Source organism: Hyperoodon ampullatus (assembly GCF_949752795.1).
Source record: "Hyperoodon ampullatus genome assembly, chromosome: 8".
In the NCBI taxonomy this organism is placed as follows: domain Eukaryota; kingdom Metazoa; phylum Chordata; class Mammalia; order Artiodactyla; family Ziphiidae; genus Hyperoodon; species Hyperoodon ampullatus.
Window position 1 is genome coordinate 95,786,946 of NC_136921.1, and position 20,845 is coordinate 95,807,790.

Below are 20,845 nucleotides of genomic sequence, written 5' to 3' on the forward strand. Positions count from 1 at the left end.
GACGCGCGTTCTGCGCAGCCGAGGTCCCCTAGCGCCCCCTACAGTCTCACGCGCGGGGAGACGGCATCGGGTCCTGCGCCTCCGCACTGCGCCCGGGACCCCACCCAGCGGCCCGCGCCCCGGGACCACGTGAGCACCGCACCTCCAGACTGCAGAAACGGGGCGTGGGGGCCGGCGGGCGCGCAGCATCCCCGCCACCTCTAATCGCTCCGCCCGCCGCGGCCTGACTTCCCCTCCCTCCCTCCCTCCCTCTGTCCCTCCCCCCCCACCCTCGTTCCGCCCGCCCGCCTGCGCCGGACACGCTGAGCCTCTTCTCTTGGGGCGCTCTTCCCCTTGGCCTACCGTCTCATCCCGCGCAACTTTGGGACGGACAGTGGCCGTTTGGTGTTGAATGTTCCCCTCGGAGAGCGCATGGCTGCGGAAGCGAGGTGCGGGCCGGGCCCCCGAGGGGCCGCCGTATGGGAGGCGGTGATGCTACTGCTGTGCTTGGGAGTCCCGACCGGGCGCCCCTACAACGTGGACACCGAGAGCGCAGTGGTTTACAAGGGCCCCGCCGACACCCTGTTCGGCTACTCGGTGGTGCTGCACAGCCACGGGGCAAACCGATGGTGAGTGGGGTCGGAGGCGGCGCCCTCGGCATCTCAGAGCGGCGAGCGAAAGGCGCCTCAGGGATTCCCTGCCCGGTTCAAACTTTCCTCCCTCCGCGGGAGCCAGGAGGGGAACCCTGCGACGGCCAGCTCGCTAGAGAAGTGCTCGGGAAACTAACTTATCTTGGGGTGGCAGCACCCGGGGTGCGTTCTGGCGCCAGGCCCTGGAGTTTGGGGTGGCGGGTTGGGTGCGCGGAGTGGTGGGCGGAGGAGTCCGTGAAGACCCGGAGTTCAGTGGGCAGCACGGCTCACGTCTGCGCGCACGTGCCCATTGCTCCCTTTAGGCTCGTAGTCGGGGCGCCCACGGCCAGCTGGCTCGCCAACACTTCAGTGGTCAATCCTGGGGCGATTTACAGATGCAGGATTGGAAAGAACCCAGAGCGGACGTGCGAACAGCTCCAGCTGGGTGAGTTGGACCTGGGGCCGGGAGCTAGGGACCCACTCCCCCCAACACACGCACACACACACACTTGTGAGCCCCACGGTAGCAGAAGTCCTGGAAAAACTTGTGTTGCCTATTCTAGTTTAAAGCGAATGATTTTCACTGTTAACTCTATGCCATCTTCCCTTCTAAACATAAAAGTGGTCTCCTTTCTGTCAATATTGTTCTCCCTTTTGCTTATGACGATGATTGCAGTACTCTGACCAAACTATGTGGAGAAAAATTTCTTATAAAACCTTCTCCTCACCTCTCCCCTCCGCAACCCCCCCTCCCCCGCAAAGTGTAAAACACATCTTAAAGTCTCTCAGCACGTTAAGGACAGGATCCAGCTAAGCCAAGACTTGAGAATTTTATTTCTATCTTTGACCTATCAGCCTTGTTAAAGAACAGGCTAAGGGGTAGATCAGGAATAGCAGTTGGAATTGATCCCATACCCTGTCATTTAGCCCAAGGGCTTTCTGAAAAAGAAAACGATACAGTTTTACTTAGATATGAAATGTAAAAGGAGAGCACAAGAAAAAATTGGCATCTGCACCGTTAATATAATTAAAACGAAGTTTAACATATAATTATTAATTTTTCTTTCCAAAAACTCCGATGTTAAATGGATACCTCTATTTGAAATCATTTCTTAGTGTCTCTTCTTAGATTTGTGACAGCTTGAAAAATGCATTCTGATGGGGGAGAGGAGAAAGTTCATGTTTCAAAGCCAAAAGCAAATTTGCTTTGCATAGACACATGGGGTAAGAAAGGGGAACTAATATCAATTCAGACCCTATCTTGCTTCAAGCATTGTTAGGAACTGCTATATATGTTTCTTGTTTTCCGCAAAACACCACTGGATCATGGTTGGCATTGTTCTTACTTTACACCTGAGGACTCTATGACTCAGAGAGTTGCAAGGACTTTTTTGAAGTTATTCAGTTAGTGAATGGAAGATGGGACCTCAAGTCAAAGTCAGGTCTGCCTGGGTCCAAAGTCCAAGCGCCTTTCTTTCATGTATGCATCTTCAGTGAAAATAAAATTCAATGACGAGTCCGATATGTTGTCTGCTGAGCTGATGAGTCATCTGTGAATGGTGAATAAAAGGTCATAATTGGTACCTTTTTCCTATTTATCTTTGCTATCAATGGACTTTTGGGATAAGTTAGTTACTGAATCTTTAACACTCCCCTCCCCCCATTTTTGGTTGTAATCTTTGCTTTTTCTCAAACTGGGAAGCAGCTTCCCTTCATTGAGAATGAAGTCAAATAGAGTATGCACATAATGGAAGTTTATTTTTGACTCAGCATCCGTAAGAGTCTAGGAGTTGTCTGCAGTGTGTAGAATAGGCCCCAGCCTCTCATTAAGCATCTTCCATCCCCAAAGGCAGACTAGGAAAGCATAACATATTCACAGACCTATCCATTTGGAATAATTCTGCAAAGTATAATTTTCATTGCATGAGAGACTTGTAGGATGAAGAATTAGGGAGCGGAGCAGACAGTCTTGATCTGCCAGAGGATCTTGACAGGGTCTCAGGAGGGAATGTTTTATTTTTGTTGTCCTGTCATAGTTTCCTGATTCATGACATTATAACTACTGGTATTTAGCTCCTACTTCCTGTCTGGAAGGGCACTGAATCTATTTCTAGATGTCTGTATTTAACTGGAAAGATCCTGTCATAATATTATATAAAATTAAAAATTTAAGATGATAATACCTGTCAAAATTGAAAGAAAACCTACATTGATTGGGCACATGGAGCATAGGGGTTGACTACAGAAATATCCACAGAAAAAGGTGCACATGGTAGATGTTCAACAAACATGAATTAAGTGAAGATGTACTGGATGGATAAATGAATAAAAGCAAAGTGAAAGTTTGTCATCGACCTGATTGGTGAATAAGAGAATTAATTAGAAATGACAAGCCAAAGGGATATTTTTAACTTTCAAATTTTTGATCAATAAAAAGGTTTCTACTGAGATGAAAGGCAAAAAGGAAGACAAGATTTCTAGTCAGTCAACTGGTTGAAAAACGAATAGCTGTAGTAATAGCTATGAACATTTGCAAAAGAGTTGACTGAAATTACTTCTCATATAACATTTCAAACGATATATCTTCTCTTCCTTATATGAAGAAATTGTGTGTTTCAATTCAGCACAGACTCAGAAGTAACTTGAAGCTGTAAAATAAGGGATTGAGGATAACGTCTAGAAAGGAGACACCGAAAATAATACATCGGTAACTAAAGACATTTAAAAATTCTCAGGATTGTGGACTACGTAGTATTCTTTATGAAGAATTTTCAAGGAAAAAATACATACACAATCGTCTATATAAGATGCCTTCAGTTGTTCTGTCTCAAATATGGGTGACTATAACATATGCAAAATGCTTAGCTCAGTACCTGACATACAACTGACATTCAAAAAAATATTAGTTTATTTTTTATCTCTATTTTCTACTTAAATCTATGTCTGCATGTTATCTGTTATAGGCAGGTTGAGGTTATAAATACGGACAGTTAATAGATGAAACCAAAATTTAAATGTGTGAATGAAAAGGTAACAGTTGAAACACAATGAAAAATATTTTTTGTTGGCCCAACCAAAAAATCTTTTTAAAAATTTTTTTAACATCTTTATTGGAGTATAATTGCTTTACAATGGTGTGTTAGTTTCTACTTTATAACAAAGTAAATCAGTTATACATATACATATATCCCCATATCTCCTCCCTCTTGTGTCTACCTCCCTCCCACCCTCCCTATCCCACCCCTCTAGGTGGTCACAAACCACCTAGCTGATCTCCCTGTGCTATGCGGCTACTTCCCACTAGCTATCTGTTTTACGTTTGGTAGTGTATATATGTCCATGCCACTCTCTCACTTCATCACAGCTTACCCTTCCCCCTCCCCACATCCTCAAGTCCATTCTCTAGTAGGTCTGTGTCTTTATTCCCGTCTTACCCCTAGGTTCTTCATGACATTTTTTTTTTTTTTAAGATTTCATATATATGTGTTAGCATACGGTATTGTCTTTCTCTTTCTGACTTACTTCACTCTGTATGACAGACTCTAGGTCCAGCCACCTCACTACAAACAACTCAGTTTCATTTCCTTTTATGGCTGAGTGATATTCCATTGTATATATGTGCCACATCTTCTTTATCCATTCATCCGATGATGGACACTTAGGTTGCTTCCATCTCCTGGCTATTGTAAATAGAGCTGCAATGAACATTTTGGTACATGACTCTTTTTGAAGTATGGTTTTCTCAGGGTATATGCCCAGTAGTAGGATTGCTGGGTCATATGGTAGTTCTATTTGTAGTTTTTTAAGGAACCTCCGTACTGTTCTCCATAGTGGCTGTACCAATTCACAATCCCACCAGCAATGCAAGAGTGTTCCCTTTTCTCCACACCCTCTCCAGCATTTATTGTTTCTAGATTTTTTGATGATGGCCATTCTGATCAGTGTGAGATATCTCATTGTAGTTTTGATTTGCATTTCTCTAATGATTAATAATGTTGAGCATTCTTTCATGTGTTTGTTGGCAGTCTGTATATCTTCTTTGGAGAAATGTCTATTTAGGTCTTCTGCCCATTTTTGGATTGGGTTGTATGTTTTTTTGATATTGAGCTGCATGAGCTGCTTGTAAATTTTGGAGATTAATCCTCTGTCAGTTGCTTCATTTGCAAATATTTTCTCCCATTCTGAGGGTTGTCTTTTTGTCTTCTTTATGGTTTCCTTTACTGTGCAAAAGCTTGGAAATTTCATTAGGTCCCATTTGTTTATTTTTGTTTTTATTTCCATTTCTCTAGGAGGTGGATCAAAAAGGATCTTGCTGTGATTTATGTCATAGAGTGTTCTGCCTATGTTTTCCTCTAAGAGTTTCATAATGTCTGGCCTTACATTTAGGTCTTTAATCCATTTTGAGTTTATTTTTCTGTATGGTGTTAGGGAGTGTTCTAATCTCATACTTTTACATGTAGCTGTCCAGTTTTCCCAGCACCATATATAGAAGAGGCTGTCCTTTCTCCACTGTACATTCCTGCCTCCTTTATCAAAGGTAAGGTGACCACATGTGCGTGGGTTTATCTCTGGGCTTTCTATCCTGTTCCATTGATCTATATTTCTGTTTTTGTGCCAGTACCGTACTGTCTTGATTACTGTAGCTTTGTAGTATAATCTGAAGTCAGGGAGCCTGATTCCTCCAGCTCCATTTTTCTTTCTCAAGATTGCTTTGGCTATTCGGGGTCTTTTGTGTTTCCATACAAATTGTGAAATTTTTTGTTCTAGTTCTGTGAAAAATGCCAGTGGTAGTTTGATAGGGATTGCATTGAATCTGTAGATTGCTTTGTGTAGTAGAGTCATTTTCACAATGTTGATTCTTCCAATCCAAGAACATGGTATATCTCTCCATCTATTTGTATCATCTTTAATTTCTTTCATCAGTGTCTTATAATTTTCTGCATACAGGTCTTTTGTCTCCTTAGGTAGGTTTATTCCTAGATATTTTATTCTTTTTGTTGCAATGGTAAATGGGAGTGTTTTCATAATTTCACTTTCAGATTTTTCATCATTAGTGTATAGGAATGCCAGAGATTTCTTTTTTTTTTTTTTACATCTTTATTGGAGTATACTTGCTTTACAATGGTGTGTTAGTTTCTGCTTTATAACACAGTGAATCAGTTATACATATGTTCCCATATCTCTTCCCTCTTGCATCTCCCTCCCTCCCACCCTCCCTATCCCATCCCTCTAAGTGGTCACAAAGCACAGAGCTGATCTCCCTGTGCTATGCGGCTGCTTCCCACTAGCTATCTGTTTTAAGTTTGGTAGTGTATATATGTCCATGTGACTCTCTCGCTTTGTCACAGCTTACCCTTCCCCCTCCCCATATCCTCAAGTCCATTCTCTAGTAGGTCTATGTCTTTATTCCTGTCTTACCCCTAGGTTCTTCATGATATTTTTTTTCTTAAATTCCATATATATGTGTTAGCATACGGTATTTGTCTTTCTCTTTCTGACTTATTTCACTTAGCATAATGTCATCGGGGTTCAGTCATGTTGTTGCAAATGACAAGATTACATTCTTTTTTATGGCTGAATAATATCCCATTGCATATATGTACCACAATTTCTTCATCTACTCATCCTTCAGTGGACACTTAGGTTGTTTCCCATCTTGGCTATTATAAATAATACTGCAATAAATATGGGGGGTACATAATATTTTTTTGAGTTAGTATTTTCATTTTCTTCTGATAAATACCCAGAAGTGGAATTGTTGGATCATATGGTAGTTCTATCTTTTATTTTTTGAGGAATGTCCATACTGTTTCCATAGTGGCTGTACCAATTTACATTCCCACCAACAATGCACATCCTTTTCCTCCACATCCTCACTAACGTTTGTTATCTCTTGTCTTTTTGATAATAGCCATTCTGATAGGTGTGAGGTAAGAGCTCATTGTGGTTTTGATTTGCATTTCCCTGATGATTAGTGATGTCGAGCATGTTTTTATGTACCTCTGGTCCATCTGTATGTCTTCTTTGGAAAAATGTCTATGCAGGTCTTCCACTCAGATTGTTTGCTTGTTTTGCTATTGAGTTATATGAATTCTTGATATATTTTGGATATTAGCCCCTTATCAGATATATAATTTGCAAATATTTTTTCTCATTCAGTATGTTGCCTTTTCTGTACAGAAGTAGTATAGTGTAGTCCCACTTATTTATTTTTGCTTTTGTTGCTTTTGCTTTTGGTGTCAGATTTAAAAAATCATCACTAAGACCTATGTCAAGGAGCATGTAGGACTGAACCCTTAACCTGTGGGATCTGACATTATCTACAGGTTAGATAGTGTTACAATGGAGTTGAATTGCAGGGCACCCACCTGGTATCAGAGAATTGCTTGTTGATGGTGTGGAAAAACTTCACACACACACATTGGAATTGGGTGCAGAACCCTTAGTAGTGCATCAAGAGTTTCCAAAGGTCCCCAGATTATTCCAATATTCATCCATGGTTGAAAACCATTGGAGAAGAAAAAAGAGCCTGAAAAACAGATTGAGAAGGAAAAGCCAAAGAGGTAGCTAGGAAATCAAGTCAATGTGGCACTGTGGAAGTAGAGAAATGAGAGATTCTATAAAGAGGTGAGTGGTTGGCAGTATCAAAAGTTGCCAAGAGGTCAAGCTAGGTAAGAACTTAGGAGGTTTCATTGGATTTAGAGAGAATTGGTTCATTAGTAACCTTGGTAAGACCAGTTTTAGTGGTGATACCAGACTTCAGAGGGTTGAGAAGTGAGGAGTGTGAAAATATTGGTGGCAGATGTCAACTCTTTTAACTGGGTTCTTCCTTTATTTATTAAATACATTTTATCAATTACTTATGCTGGTACTAGGAATAGAAAGGTGGCTAAGATGGCTAAAGCCCTGAAAGAACTCAGTGACAGGAGAAACAGGGAAACAGATAATTACTTACAAGAAAATGTAACATGCATAATGATAGAGACACACAATGGGGAGAAGAAAGTGTTTGGATGATGAGAGAAGTTTTCCTGGAAGAGTAATTGAGCCAGTTCTGACCAGTTTTGATGAGCATGTAGTAAAATCTCAGTGAATGTGAAATGGATGGGTGCATTTCTCAGATTTGGGTGGGATCCTCTGGGGTTTGCTGTATATTTCAATATTGTTCCAAGAGGTCTAGGCCAGCCTTGGGTTCTAGACTCTGCCTACTCATACCAGGCAATCTAAGAATACACACTCCTGAGATAGGAAGCTTGGAACTGACTGTCTTCAAAACAAGGGGATTTTAATTTTAGGAAGAGCTGGAGATATCAAATTAAATATGGAAGTGGACTTGCAAGTGACAGAACTGGGCTCAGTAATGCAGTGTGTTGGTTCTGATGCTCTCAGTTTATCCCCAAGGATCTTTTTTTAATGATTTGAAATCTTTTTCATATAATTTATATGAAATACTGTAATTCTCAATGAGTATGTTCAGAAGTAGTAAGAGTATAGATTTAGTTATCAAATCTCTTTTGCAGGAAATATTTTGTGAAGTGGATTAGACATGTCCTTTTAAAATGATACCCTTTGTAGAAGTCTCTTGTCAATATCTACCCTCTGTGAAATCTTTCTAGGTCTACCTCACCCTAGTGCTATTCTCTGTTTTCTTGTGACCATTTTCTAGTATTTATTAGAATATCATTATTTTGTCTGCAAATCATTGTCTCTGCAACATCTTATCCCACAGTTTAAACTTTGAATGAAAAGAAGTCCTCTGTTATTGGTAACCCCTCATCTCAGTCTGATCCTACGTTGATTGGTACAGAATGATGCCATGGACTCTCTGACTGATTTTTATTTTTTTCACTTTTTTTTTTTTTTTGCGGTGTGCGGGCCTCTCACTGTTGTGGCCTCTCCCGTTGTGGAGCACAGGCTCCGGACACGCAGGCTCAGTGGCCATGGCTCGCGGGCCTAGCCCCTCCACGGCATGTGGGATCTTCCCGGACCGGGGCACAAACCCGTGTCCCCTGCATCGGCAGGCGGACTCTCAACCACTGCCCCACCAGGGAAGCCCTCACATATTTTTAAACCTTGTTATTAGCCTGACCTCCTCCTCCATCCTACCCTGTGAATTCCAAAACCAGGCTCAGAACTTCAGTATTGGCCACTGAGCATTAAGTGAGGGCAGGTTTCCCTGGAGTTTTTTTTCTGTTTACATTTTTGCATTATTCTTGTTTCAAAGACACTCAAAATGGTATCTATATATTAGTGATACTTTTTCAAATGAATGCTTAAGTCTAAGAGATTAGTTGAAAACCATGGAAGTAGAGAATTTTCTTTCCTTATTTTCTAATGTTGGAAGTTAATGTTATATAATAAGTTATTATAGAATTAGAATAAGATTATTAATAATGTTGATACTTGGATTCATTCCCTGATTAACAGTGAAAAGTACTAATAGCAAATCATTGTAAAGTGGTGTAGGGTGGTGGATGACAGTATGGGTTTGAATCCTTCCTTCCCCCCTTACAAGTAGTGTGACTTTGGGCAAGATGCTTAATCTCCCTTTGTTTCAGCTTCTCCATCTGTGAAATTGGGATAATGATAATAATACCTGCCTCATAGGGATATAACGAAAATTAAATGACTTAATATACATGTTTACATGTATTAAAAGTGTGCCTGGCACATACAAAGCATATAATGTGTTATTTATTGTATAAATAATTCTATAATTATTGTAAGAAAACATTCCTTCTTTAAATTATGCACAGCAAATATATCCGTTGCTGTACATTTTTTCTGCTGTACTTAGTAAAAATACTTGTATAGGTTTTCTGTAGGAATTTAAAGAAGTTTGGGCCTAAGGCACCTGGAGGAAACCCCAATCTTAGGTTCAGGCTCACAAGCAGGATGGTTTTCTAGGGTTCTGAAGTCTAGTGATGTCTCAGGATCAACTCAGATTCATAAAATTGCAACCATCAAGCTTGCCTCTACTGCCAGAACTTGTTCACCTCTGTGTGGAACTGTCTTCCTAAATACAACACAGTAAAATAAATACAATTATTAAATAAAAAATGTAATTAAAATAAAATGAAATAGAGGACTTAAATAGCTGGCTTTTTCAGGCCTATGATTATAGGAGCTGTTTCTCACATAAATTGAGCATGATTATCAGCCATTATCAGATTTTTATTAGGAAGTCATAGAATATGACACTTAAACATATTTTTCCAGAAAAAAATTACTTCGAGAATGGTTTATAATTTTGATGTTTAATTTGATATTTTGACTCTTGTTTGCCCCTAGCTGACTTGGAGGAAATGGTCTTGGAAGTTTAGTACTTTCATGTCCCATATCTCCTGTAAAACTTGGGTATTTCACTTTTCATTACTCCAAGTTATTGTTATTGCTGTTAAATTCATGAACATCACTGTTACCTTTCAGAAACATCTCCACCACATTTTATTAGATGTGTGGGAAAAGTACACAGTTTAATATAATAAAAATAATATAATGAATTTAATAGTAATTAGTGTCTGATAAGAAACAAAAACAAGGGGCCATTGGGCTTAAAGAGCTGAAGGAAGGCTGCTGATCCAACCTCACAACATTGTGAACTCCCTCTGCTGGTGTGTCCACATCAGCGCAATGTGGGTACCCTGGGGAACAGAAGCATTTACCATTTAATGAACACCTACTAGGTGCCAGGCAGTCTTGTATGCACAGGCACAAATTTTCTGTAATTTTTATAACCCTCCAGTGGTAGGCCTTGTAATCTGGTCATATTTGAATTGGTTTGTTTGCTTTTAATCCCATATGTTTTTTCTATATTCTGAATCTTGGTAAATGAAGGAATTGTATGATTATTTTCACTCAATAATTATTGCTTCTACAAATAAAGATATCTTGCATGAATGAACATAGAATCTTCATAGAATCTTTATAGAACATAGAATAGAACAAGGGTCATTTATTTTTCAGGATTATTTAAGAAAAATTTCTAGTGGAAGAGTTTGAAAATACAGGACTCATCTTTCAATGGAATAGAGCTTCACGTTAAAAAAAAAGTAATTGGTGGAAATAAGGTCTTTCACTATTTTTCTGAAACTTGAAAATTATGTCACATCTTTTGAAAGATCAGATAAATGCATGTGTTGTCTTAGTAGCCAGAAGGCCAGTCTGAGAGCCCCAATCAAATGTCTGAACTGATGAAGCCACAGCCCAGTGACACAAGCAGATAAACCAAATTTGTCATTGTATCCAAAAGTCCCAGGCTCCCCTATGCACAAAGTGTGTCACTCAAGCTGTCAAAGGTTACAGAAAGAAGACCTTTGAGTCTGGTCTTTCCCCTTGGTCCTTCCTCAATAGAAATGCCAAAATATTGAGAACTGATCTCAGTTGAGGAAAAGGTCAGGGTAAGGTAGGGACCAAGTAAGTAACATTTTTTGTGAACACTAGAAAGTTGACTGTATAGTCTGTGGGCAGACTTGTGATATTTTACACATTTTTAGCTGAAAAAAAAGGTTTAGAAAGTAAAATTTATCCAGATAATTCATATGTCTGAAATATATGTACAGTTCTATTGTATATACTCCAGATTAGTGGAAAGTAACTACTTTTAGATCTTCAATTTCTAAAAGCTTTTGATTTCCTTTTTTAAAAAATTCTTTTCCATTATGGTATATTACAAGATAGTGAATATAATTCCCTGTGCTATACAGTAGGACCTTGTTGTTTATTTTATATGTAGTATTTTGTATCTGCTGATCCCAAGCTCCTAATTTATCCCTCCCTGCCCTTTCCCCTTCGGTAACCATGAGTTTGTTTTCTGTGTCTGTGAGTCTGTTTCTGTTTTGTAAAAAGTTCATTTATATCATATTTTAGATTCCACATATAAGTGATATCATATGATACTTGTCTTTCTCTGTCTGGCTTACTTTACTTAGTATGATAACCTCTAGGTCCATCCATATTGCTGCAAATGACAGTATTTCATTCTAAAAGGTTTTGATTTTTGATTCTAATCTTTTCTATTTACCAGCCCCATGGATTTGGGCAAATCACTTTACTTCTTTAAGATTCTATTTCCTCACCTGTAAAATGGGATTGATAACACTGTCCTCTGTTGCTACTGTGAGAAATAAATGAGTTAATGTGTATGGTAAGGGCTCACTGACATTGATATGTCACAAATATGTTATGGAGGAAGATATATCCCATGACATATGTGCAGCTTAATCGTATCTTTAGCTTAATCCTTAAAATAATAATGTCAACATCAGCTAATGTTTTCTTGCTTTCTCTGCCAGGCTCTAGCCCGAGCCCTTCACATATACCTCATTTAGTCCTCAAAATCCTTGCAGAACCCCTCTGAGACAGGCACTTCCTGGAGGCCCAGCTAATTCTCAGTCCTAAATCATCCGACTCACATATCGCACTTTGTAAAGATCTTCAAACCTGCAAACGCTGTTTTCCTTCAGACCATCTGTTACTGTCTTAAAACTTAAGGGACTAATATTTTGGAAGTAGGAGAGAATAGTAGAGAAGGAAGAAGACCTCTCCAAAGCTTAGATCCCTGAGAGTTTGGTGAAAATTTTGTAGTAGTATACTCTAGTAGAGGATTTTGTGGTGGTATAAGGTGTTTCAGAATTCCCTCCCTCAGCAAATATTTTGTTCCTGCCTACTGCATGTAAGGCCCTGTTCTGTGCTGTGGGAATGCCACAGTCAACAAAATAGTCAGTCTGCCCCCATGGAGATGACAATCAAGGGCAAATATCTAGTCTTCCATAGTCTCTGTCACATTTTGGCACTTGGAAAAATGGCACTAAAACAGATGATGTGAATAAGAGCAAAAAAGACAAAGGGGGGAAAGTGGTAAAGAATGTACCTAATTGGCTTTGTACTAACATCCTTTGTATCCATCTATCAAAATTACTGCTTATTCACATTTATATACTCATGTATGCACTGAAACAAAATCAATAAGTGGAAATAAAAACTGAATAGTAAGCATACATCTTTATATTTTCTTTCCCAAATGAAAATCGAAAGAGGAAGAAAAGGAAAGAGAAAGATGGGCTTAATTTTTAGAATAAGGGGTATGGTTTTTAAGTGTTTTATATTTTTAATGTCTACTGGGAAAATGCGTTCAACTGTGCTAAGAATTAGTCACTCTAGTTATATAAAAGCATGGAAAATTATCACATGTTAATTTCTGCTGACCTCTTTTATGTTAAACCAATGTAAAGTACTTTTTTCAATTATGAAGCTGATTTGATTTTCTGAGTTTAGATCAGTAATGTATGAGCTGAATTGAAAACCAGATTATAAATCATTTCAGCATGACATTTGGATAAAATATAAAGATAATCTGCATTTATTTATGGTGTTCTGTCAGGGAAATTCATGAGAATTAGCTTTCTCGTGGCAGTTCTAATGATCATCATTTCTGACCAAATTAGAAATACTGTATTTCCACATGAAGAAAATCGGCTTAATATTTGATATCCTATTACAATATTTAGGTGAAACCAAGGAGGGCAAAAAGGTATTACTACTATTTTCTAAATGGAGTAGTTCCTTTCAAATATAACACAGGAAATGGCATAACCATGTACATTGCAGAGCAGTTGCTCACAAGCCCAGCTGCTCACTACTGTGACTGCGGAGCTGTTTGATGTCTGGGTCTCAACCCAGGCACATCAAATCGGAGCCTCTGGGAGTGGGACCAGGTGTCAGTATTTGTTCCAAACTTTTCCCCCACCATCACCCCAGGTGATCCTGATGTCCAATCAGGGCTGAGAACCACTAGAAAAGGCGTGGCCTCCAGAGCAAGGAAGTTAAGGCAAAGCTCTGGAGGGGCCCTGAGCATAAGTTGGAGATGTGAAGGGCTGACCTCTCTGCCAAGATACTGCAGGCATTACAGAAGTAAAGGTGAAAAGTTGCTAGAAATGAAGACCCAGATCAGTAGTGGGGATTTATAGGCCGTTCTTTGAACTGATTTTGTCTTGTAACCAGTGCTGAAAGTACCTCAGGATTCTCTTTGCTGTTGGGTGCTACTCTGTGGCAGAAGCGGTATTAGGAAGTGGAAAGAAGAAACCTACATAAGCGTGAGTCTGTCTGTCTGTCCACTTACTAGAGTTATCTAAGTGTGTGACTCTAAGTGTGAGAATCTGAGCAGTGATGACATTGTGATGTCACCTGGTGAGGCTAAAACTAAAACAGAAAGGATGCAATGGGTAATAATCTGTGGACACACAAAACAGTTTTATAACACAAAGAGTTTCTCTAGGGCTTCCCTGGTGGAACAGTGGTTGAGCGTCCGCCTGCCGATGCAGGGGACACGGGTTCGTGCCCCGGTCCGGGAAGATCCCACATGCCGCAGAGCGGCTGGGCCCGTGAGCCATGGCCACTGAGCCTGTGCGTCCGGAGCCTGTGCTCCGCAACGGGAGAGGCCACAGCAGTGAGAGGCCCGCGTACCGCAAAAAAAAAAAAAAAAAAAAAAAAAAGTTTCTCTAGTTTTCATTTTAAAATCTACAAATAAGAGAGCTCAGCTTAGAAACAGATGACAATTCACAATTTTTGTGCATAAGAACTTTTGGGCCATTTTCTTCAGCAATTTACATGGTATTTTTTGGTTCTAAACTATTGTATGTTTACTACGTACATACTACTATATGTTTTTAAACATTGAGGTGGCATCTCTAGAACAGTAAATTTGTTTCTAAATATTGGCCGTAATCTTAATGAAACTGTCCATTAAATGTACCACATTTTAACAGGGATAATGTGTTATTTGTGAACTCTGTCCTCTCCTGTCCTTAATTTTCCTCCTGCACAATTGCTTAGTTAACTGAGTGTTGACTGTAATTTTAGAAAGACTTTGGTATTTTCAGAGAAGATACTTTGTTGAAGTATCTATTGGGATAAATAATAACTTCAGCTTCAGGTAGACGAATCTACCATTTATCATCTATTTTTGACATTAGTAAAAAAAAAACTGACAATCTTAGTAAAAAGTCAAACTGAAATTTGCATCACAATGAAAATTAAAATTTATTTGTCATTCTTTCACTTTCTTTCAATTACGTTGGCATTGTGTAGCCACAGTAACAACTTTCTATGTTAGACCTTAACCATTCAGTACTACAACATAATTGTCTTTCCCTTCCCTCTCCCTTATTCCTTCCTTTCTTTATTAACTTGAATATAGAAAGCTTATGCTTCCACCTGGACCATGCTTGATCAATGTTTGGGCTGCAGCAATATCCCCTTCCCATTCCAAGTAGACATGGCTAATCACCCCCAGCATTCTTTTTCCAGACAGATCCTTAGTCGTATTCCTCTGTCTCATGCTCTTGGCGGGCACTACCAATAGGTAGGAGTTGACATTACTATTCTGCAAGAAAATTGGCCAAAGAAAGATTATCCATATACCATCATAACAATGTTCCAGATCATGAGAATCACCTGGGGTAATCAGGGCCTCACTTGGACCAACTAAATCAATCTCCAGAGATGGGGCTAGGAAACTTTCTTCAGTTTAGCTGTGTTGAAGGGTTGGTTTGTCCTGAACAACATTTTAAGAGAACGAACAAATGCTCATAGAATGTATGCACAAATATCTTTCCACACTCCTTAAAATCTCTCTTACCCAGGAGACTTACTGCAAATAATTTCACTTTCTAATACTAACGTCATCTATGAAGGTATTCTGAGTTTGCCCAGGAAGCATTATCTAGGGGTCAAGGTTATAAGGGCTTGATGATTTAGAGTGTGGTCCCTATCAATGTATGAAAACTTGGTACCAAAATTAAGTTAAAAAAAAAAAAAGTTCCATGTCCCTATCCAGTCAAATTGATGCAAATGTATTTATCTGCCTTTGTAACGGAACTGTCATGTGGCAATTGAAGTGGGTGGAAATAGCAAAAGGAATCTTAATATACTGCATCTTATTCTCCCCCAAAATCACTTACTTGAAATCACATTTAATACAGGATCCCAGCTACAAAGCAAATAAGTCACTTTAACAAAAAAAAAAAAAATTACTGGGATGATCACTTTTTCTTGCACAGTTTAGAAGTATTGCCCATGTGTAATATTTTATTTTTGGCTTTCTGGCTATTCATGCCTTTGTGAAAGTGCCTATTGAAGTTGTTTCTTTACTAAAATAATCCAGTTTTTCAAAGTCCTTTTTTCTTTGTTGAAAACATCACAATCCACTAAATGTAAACCATAGGGCAGTTTGTTTTAAATACTGGCATTATTAGTATGTTAATTATATACAGCTGCTTTCCACATGCTCAATCATCACCTCCAGCTTCAACAAACTGTGACTTAAATGCTGAGGACCGTATTGTAGTCCTTCTATTCTTAATGTCTCAGTACAAGAAACATTTTTTAAAAGTGCTGTGGAAATGTTGCTTACATTTCTAGATAAATGATCAAAACAAAGATGACATTCTTTGCCAAGTATTACACAATGCAGTTGGACTTACACAGCCAATGTTGTTTTAAACTGGTTTCCCCTCTCTTAGTCATGTTGGTTAGCTATCTCCTATATCAAAGCCATCTCTTCCTGGTGTTACCAGTCAGAGGGCATTTCTACAAACAAAAATCACCTGTGAGAGAACAATTATGTTAGCACAGATTAACTGACGGTTACCCCAACAATGTGCACCAAATGTATGATGACAGGGAAGCAGGGAAAGGGGGCATTCCACAGAGGGCTGAAGGAAAAAACACTGGGGATAAGTATGCATGTTTGTTTGGTCTTGTAGAATAATGCTGTTTTCAAGATAACTGATGATAAAATTATTTTCAAATGCTGTAGGTAGCCCTAATGGAGAACCTTGTGGAAAGACATGTTTGGAAGAAAGAGACAATCAATGGTTGGGAGTCACGCTTTCCAGACAGCCAGGAGAAAATGGCTCCATTGTGGTAGGTTATTGAAATTAGTCCACTGATCACATCGTGAAATCAGATACCCTGGGTGTGACTTTCACATCATATGGTCTACTTTTATGTTTTATTCAGACTTGTGGGCATAGATGGAAAAATATATTTTACATAAAGAATGAAAATAAGCTCCCCACGGGTGTTTGCTATGGAATGCCCTCTGATTTACGAACAGAGCTGAGTAAAAGAATAGCTCCATGCTATCAAGGTAAGGCATGGTTTTGATATTAACTGAATCAAGAGAAATAAGTGAATGCCTTTAAAAAATTTTTCTTCAATTTTCAATTTTGGATGTTTGGTTTGGGGTGGGAAGATCTCTGAAATAGCTATGTTTCCTTTAACTACTCAGAGCATTATTTCCTTTTTTTACCCAATTGCAGTTGTTTTAATGTTCAAAAATGTACTGTGTTTTTAGGACTAGGAATTCTACAATTTAATTTGAATAATTCTAGCATCTAGTTTAGCATTTCCACTTTAGCATTAAATATATTTTCTATTCAGTATAAGTGAGTCTAGTGCCCAGCAAGTGCAGGACACTTAAAATCATGAATTAGATTGAAAAATATGATCAGAAGCAAGATAATTGTTTCTTGCTTTACCTTTAGCTTCCAACAAGATTTAGAAAGATTCAAAGTATAAATGTAAGCAGATCTTTCCCACTCACTGTCTTTTTTATTTCCCCAAATTTACTTGTTTTCCTTGAAATTGCAAGGGATTGGTATCTTAAGTTTGAAAGGTCTTTCCCATAAAAATTTTAGGTCATGGTTAGTGCATGCAGAGCTAGGACATAAACTGAAATGAGCAAAATTAGAGGTAAATGTCAACAGAGTACTGAAAAAATGATGCCTGCAACAGAACTAAAATTCTGAAAATGTGTCTTTGGAAAGAATAAAATATATATGAATGCCAAGTTCCAGTTTTTCTAACCAAAATGATTATCCCAGTGTCCAAAGGAAATTTCTATTACTTGACAAAACTTAGAGCAAATATGCAATTTGAGTTGGTTTTATTAATATTGGAGTCTTTCCTCCCTGGAATTTGATATAATAGAAAAGATTATATCATCTATATTCCTAATTTGCCTTTGAATGCCAAGAAGATAAAAGGTGAATTTTAACTTCTCAATTGCAGTAAAACTTACTCTAGCTGTTATCCTCTTTTTCATAATAGTTTATGGTTTACACTTTAAAACATTTCACAGTAGAGGCCTCTCTCCCTGGCTGCAGCGGCCTTCATGGTCATTTGGGGTCTTGCAGTCTCTCCATAATGTAAACCTGACCAGCCTGAGTCATAATCTCCAGTTCAGATGAGGCCTTTTCCCTTGTGAACTTGGTTCCCTTTAAAATCAAGTGTGCAAATGTTCGACAATAGGAATTAGCGGTATAGGCTGAAGGAAACCTGTCAAAGGACAGTCTAGTAGAGATGCAAGCTAAGACACCCCTCAACTGCAGCACCCCTCCCCACCTAGCTGGCCCCATGTCTGGGGCTTTTAATTGCCCCAGCAACCACTTCTGACTATTCTACTGGTATGAAGTGATGCATTTGACCACTTAATGTTCTGCAACTCTTGTCCTGCTGCTGGCTGGTCCCTTCACAAAATGCTGGTGCCTCCCTGGGTGTAGATTTCAGTCCTGTACATTTTCTCATGTGTTCTCTGGGTGACTTTGTACATGGACATCCAATGTCCATGGATGACAATGTGCACCACCCCCAAATATATATATATATATACACACACACACACATATATATATGTATGTATGAATATATATATAAATAAATATATGTATAAATATATACCTAGCCACATTCTATGAAAAAAAAACATGATGGCAGAAACCTAAGACACCTAAAATTATGGTAATATTTTTTAAGTAAAAAAATGTATATAGGACCAGAGAAGTTATAAAAAGAAATGAAAGCATGACAGGGAGTGGTCATTATAAATGACAGCAATTTATTTAACATTTCTGGTTAGCAAAGCCAAAACGAGGATGTGGTCCTGTATCTTCATAGAGGTTTACTTATGTCAGTTCTTCAGGAAAAGCAAGTTTTGTGCCCCTAGTAAGTTTCACAAAGCAACCATTCATGGGGGCTTTGTAAGAAGAGACCCTCCATCTCCATGCAGATCTTGACTCTGTTATTTTCAGCCAGGCAAAAATCTAGGAAGCCTATTTTAAATGGAAACCTGAACTGGAAACCACAAATCCTACCTCTGTCTTAGATACTCACCTGACAACTTTTTGAGTGTATGCTGCATGTTCTTCCCATGAAAAAGAGGCTGGGTAGATTTTTCTATTGCTATTTCACAAGGATATTTTGAAGATCAACATGGAAGATATTTGTGACCTTAAATTTTACCACTTACTATTTTTTTAAATAATACTGTAAAAGAGCTCTTAAAAGGTATACTTATATAGGGGTAAGACAGAAATAAAGACACAGACCTACTTGAGAACGGACTTGAGGATATGGGGAGGGGGAAGGGTAAGCTGTGACAAAGCGAAAGAGAGGCATGGACATATATACACTACCAAACGTAAGGTAGATAGATAGTGGGAAGCAGCCGCAGAGCACAGGGAGATCAGCTGGGTGCTTTGTGACTGCCTGGAGGGGTGGGATGGGGAGGGTGGCAGGGAGGGAGATGCATGAGGGAAGGGATATGGGAACAGATGTATATGTATGACTGATTCACTTTGTTATAAAGCAGAAACTAATTAAAAAAAAAAAGGTATACTTATAAGGATTTATAAATAAAATTATGCAGATTTTTTCTGTTTTAAAATGAAATCGTGAATGGTTTTTCTACTTTATTTTAGATTATGTGAGAAAATTTGGAGAAAATTTTGCATCATGTCAAGCTGGAATATCTAGTTTTTACACAGAGGTAATTGTCCCAAAATAGCTGCTATGGATGTTTACATATAGAATTTTAATTTGACTTAGAAGATTGATATTAAGAAGGTTACTTTTATGAAGAATTTAATAGAAATCAAAAGTAGCTGTAGTTATTTGTTAATTTAAGCATTGAAAATAGCTATGTTATTTTTAGTTATTAAATTGGGGTGGAGAGGAAGCATATGAGTTAACACTTTTAATTAGAAGTGTGAGAACTGGGAGATTTAAGAACTTAATAATATCCTCTTAAAGGAGATATGGTCCCAAACTGTATTATTCTTTTTCTAACACTACCACATACACAGTGAAAGATCACAATTGTACTCAACTCCTAAATCTCCCAGTTTCTCTCAACAACCCATTATGAAGTTATGAATGTTTTCTAAATCTTTGTAGACAGGTTGTATCAAGCCTTGGGTTAACAATTTCCTTAAATATTGCCTAGTATGGAAAAATAATAATGCTTGCTTTCTTTATATTTAAATTGACCTTTTTTTTTCAAAGTTTGGATTGTTTAGGAAATTTAGAAATGTTACATAGCTTTAACTGCTGAAAAGTTTTCATATTTCACCAGACAAGTGTCTGCTCTTTCCTTTCTTCTAAATTCCTGTGTTTATCATCAAGTATGCCCCAATTTCATTTGAGTTGTTTTTTTCCAAGCTAACATTATTAAGGAACCTATTCATTAGCTTTTTGCAAATTGAAATAAATTAAGTCCATTTTTTACTCTTTGGCAACACACAATTATCTCTGTAATGAGCACTAATGAGTTACCCAGATAGGGTTTACTTTAATAGAAAACCACATTGCCTTTCTCCCCAAAGCTGACTCTAGTGTTCAGTGATTCTACCTTTGATTTTAAAGTCTGCTCATGAGCATGAAGTGAGAGTTTCAGCATTTCTTCTCTGAAATTCTCATTTTAGGTGAAAATTCATTAGCTAGCTTCTCTGGCTTTTTTGATGTGTTTTTAAACTCATAAAATGCTTACATTTCAGAAATTTATAACAATGTATTTTTGTCACTATTAAAGCGTGTATCTGGAGGAGGTTTTGGGTGGTGAGATTGAACTTTTAAATGATGATAAATTTTTTTTTCTTACAGGACTTAATTGTGATGGGAGCTCCAGGATCATCCTATTGGACCGGCTCTCTTTTCGTCTACAATATAACTACAAATAAATACAAAGCTTTTTTAGACAAACACAATCAAGTAAAATTCGGAAGTTATTTAGGTACTATAAAAATGGACAAACTCGAATTATCTCTGCCTTACAGATACTAGTAATTATAAATAAGGGAAATTTTATCTTCAAAAGATCAAAGTGGGGGCTTCCCTGGTGGCGCAGTGGTTGAGAGTCCGCCTACCGATGCAGGGGACACGGGTTCATGCCCTGGTCC

General features: G+C 38.4%; 1 protein-coding gene across 2 annotated transcripts in view; it reads left to right on the top strand.

Annotated features, from left to right (window-relative positions):
- Window positions 1-411: 411 nt before the first annotated feature.
- ITGA4 (integrin subunit alpha 4) overlaps window positions 412-20,845 on the top strand; it is a gene marked incomplete at both ends in the record, with an annotated part of 76,341 nt that continues 55,907 nt past the window's right edge. For both annotated transcript variants that reach the window (XM_079709628.1, XM_079709629.1), the window contains 6 exons: window positions 412-608; window positions 932-1,053; window positions 16,426-16,532; window positions 16,629-16,758; window positions 19,370-19,437; window positions 20,550-20,679. In XM_079709628.1, the coding sequence (XP_079565754.1) occupies window positions 412-608; window positions 932-1,053; window positions 16,426-16,532; window positions 16,629-16,758; window positions 19,370-19,437; window positions 20,550-20,679 (754 nt within the window). The remainder of the gene's footprint in view (window positions 609-931; window positions 1,054-16,425; window positions 16,533-16,628; window positions 16,759-19,369; window positions 19,438-20,549; window positions 20,680-20,845) is intronic.